This window comes from Puntigrus tetrazona, chromosome 9, assembly GCF_018831695.1.
Source record: "Puntigrus tetrazona isolate hp1 chromosome 9, ASM1883169v1, whole genome shotgun sequence".
Classification (NCBI taxonomy): Eukaryota; Metazoa; Chordata; class Actinopteri; order Cypriniformes; family Cyprinidae; genus Puntigrus; species Puntigrus tetrazona.
In genome coordinates, this window is record NC_056707.1 from 3920242 (window position 1) to 3922976 (window position 2735).

At 36.7% G+C, this 2735-nt stretch overlaps 1 protein-coding gene across 2 annotated transcripts in view; it reads left to right on the forward strand.

Moving 5' to 3' along the window:
• Positions 1 to 2637, forward strand: part of LOC122352174 (RNA-binding protein 45-like) — a 9241-nt gene extending 6604 nt beyond the window's left edge. The window contains exons 9-11 of one of the 2 annotated variants that reach the window (XR_006251861.1): positions 585 to 801; positions 1969 to 2260; positions 2386 to 2637. Coding sequence is in view for 1 of the 2 variants with exons in the window: in XM_043249752.1 (XP_043105687.1) it covers positions 585 to 777 (193 nt within the window). In the remaining variant the exon portion in view is untranslated. Of the gene's footprint in view, positions 1 to 584; positions 802 to 1968; positions 2312 to 2385 lie in introns of those variants that run through there. The other variant, XM_043249752.1, reaches the window with a different exon arrangement.
• The last annotated feature ends 98 nt before the right edge of the window (positions 2638 to 2735 follow it).

Below are 2735 nucleotides of genomic sequence, written 5' to 3' on the forward strand. Positions count from 1 at the left end.
AAATGTAATGGATTCCAGCGCTCAAAGTTTTCAGTGTCACACGACCTTTAAGAAATCATTCTAATATTCTGATTAAATCATATCACGATTTTATTAAGCAGCAAAACCTTGACAGTGAGTAGGAATTATCGCTGTGAATTATCATAATGATTCTGAAAATTTCAATATAGATAACAGAAATAAATTACATTTTAAAATATATATTTTATTAGAAAACTTTAAAAGTTTTTTAAAAGTTGTATTAATTTATATTTGCCGCTTTAAATGCATTACCAAATAAAATGCCTTGGTGATCATACGAGATTTGTCAGAAATATTTAAAAATATAACAAAAATTATAATTACTCCAAACTGTTGACCAGTAGTGTATTTGAAATCATTTTAAAATATAAAATTAGAGTAGAGTATCACAGTTCTTGCTTGTCACACGCATGTTTCCTCAAATGTTGTAACTGAGAAGTTTGATGGATTTCTTACATCAATAAATTATTTGTGTCATTGCTGACAGTGGTTTACAAACAGTTCAGACGTGTTTCCTGTGGTAATCACAGTACACGTGTGTGTGTGTGTGTGTGTCCATACAGTCGTTTCGGTTCCCTGATGGAGGTTTACTTGGTTCCGGGCCGGAATGTGGGATATATAAAGTATGCAGAGCGGAAAGCCGCTCACGACGCCATAGCCCTGCTGCACGGTAAAGTGATTAACGGCGTCAAGATGAAGGTGATGCTGGCAGACCCGCCCAAAGAGGAATCGCACAAACGCCAGAGAACTTACTGACCTTTGACCTTACGACAGGCTCAGGTAAGTGAGCTCAGTAGGTAAGACGGACAGACTGTTCACTACAACGTTCTGTTGTTTCTGCTATGAGAAAAGAATAAAGAAAAAGACAGAATCTTTTATACTCCAGCTAATTTGTTGTTGAGTGTGAACTTGCTGCAGAATAATCGAAGCCTCGACGGCTGAAGTGGCTGCTCACACACCGACTGAGAAAACAATCCTTCTCACAAATGTCTCCTTTGGATTAATAACATGAAAGAATTTGTTTGTCTTTCTGTACCAGTCAGACGGCATGTCACGCCGGTCAAGCAGAAACAGTCTTTCAGACAGAGCATGCAATGCTTTTAACGTCACATTCGTTGTCTTCAGTCGATTTGAGGCCATTAAATGATTCCGTGTCACGTGTGATCGTCGTCATTTTCATTGTTACGATCTTGTCAAGAAGTGCAGTGTTTAATGTCACTGGCACTAGTGGCAGAAAATGGAATTACAGTTCACTTTTTCAGTTTAGTTTAAACGAAAGAAGTCTCCTTCGTTCAACAAGGCTAGACTTATTTGATCAATAATACTCTAAAACCAATATTATGTTAGATTAACAGTTTAAATTAACCTTGTTCTGCCCTACAGTTACAGATATTGGGGCAGAAACGTTTCTGTTTAATTTTTATTTTTTTTGAACGAAAGACTCAAAGACATTTCCTGCCACCTGCTGGCAGTTTTAGTTTTTTGAAATTTTTTATTTTGAGGAAATAAAAGACAGTTCTGCCAAACTTTTTTTAATTATGTCATCATTTACTCAAACCTGATTTTTTTTTGAAGAGCGCTGGTAACAAAGCCGCTTTGGTTACCCATGACTTTCATTGCAGTTGCGTTATATTCTTTTATGTTTCATAGTTTATGTTGGGCAGTCGTAAACTTTAAACTAGCCTAAACATTTGTGTAATAATATTTCTATTTTATTCAATAGAAAACATATTAAACACAAAAATAACATTGGGTATATTTTCACAGCCAAATGCGATTAGCAATTAATTAGTTTTTCAAATGAGCCTGAAGGACCCGATTAGCTAGGCGTTATTCTGAAACATGCTAGAACGCACACAGTTGGTCACTTTTAATGGCATCTTTAGGTTGTGAGGTGAAGAAGTGTGGACTTGTATAACTGTGACTGTGCTGTGTTTGTTCTTACAGAGGTTTAGATGACATGACGCATGACCCCGACATGACAGGACGGCTATTTATGATGACACGACCTCATAACGACGGACACTGACTGCCGTTTCAGTGCTTTAAAGTGTTTTTACTTTCTCCCTTTTTGTTTTCTTGTTTGCAATAGAGACACTTGACCACTTGATGTTTTCATCTTGGTTAAATCTGATTGTAGGGTCTGCAAAGGTGTGGAACGACAGTAGGTCGAGTAAAAGACGACAGAATCGTTACATGTCAAGTAAAAGCGACAGGCAAAGCTTCATGCATGAATTCAGTATGTACCCGAAGTGTGCGCAGTGAGCAAATAAAGAGTTTGACAAACGAAGCTGTCTCACACAGCCTGTTTATTTCTTAGTGATGGTTAATCGCAGGTGTATTTACGTGTGATATCTCATACAGGTGATGTGGAAGTACCTGCTCTTTCCATGCTCTCCTTCTCAGACAGGCATCGGACTGAGTTCTTGACTGAAGACGCTCCTTGAACACAACATTGGTCAGGCATGAGACACAAACAAAAAGGGAAAAAATGACTACTGGGGCCACTGATTAAGGGGATGCTTACATATGAATACAATGCTAAAAGATATTAAGAACACATGTACTATGAGTTGTATTATTTCATTAAAATTCATAGATTTTTTTATTATACCCAAGTTTTAAATAAATGTTTTTTTTAAACTTTATAATTTTTTTTCAGGATTCTTGCATTGTAGTTTCCAAAAACATGTGTCCTAGCACAACCGTTTTTA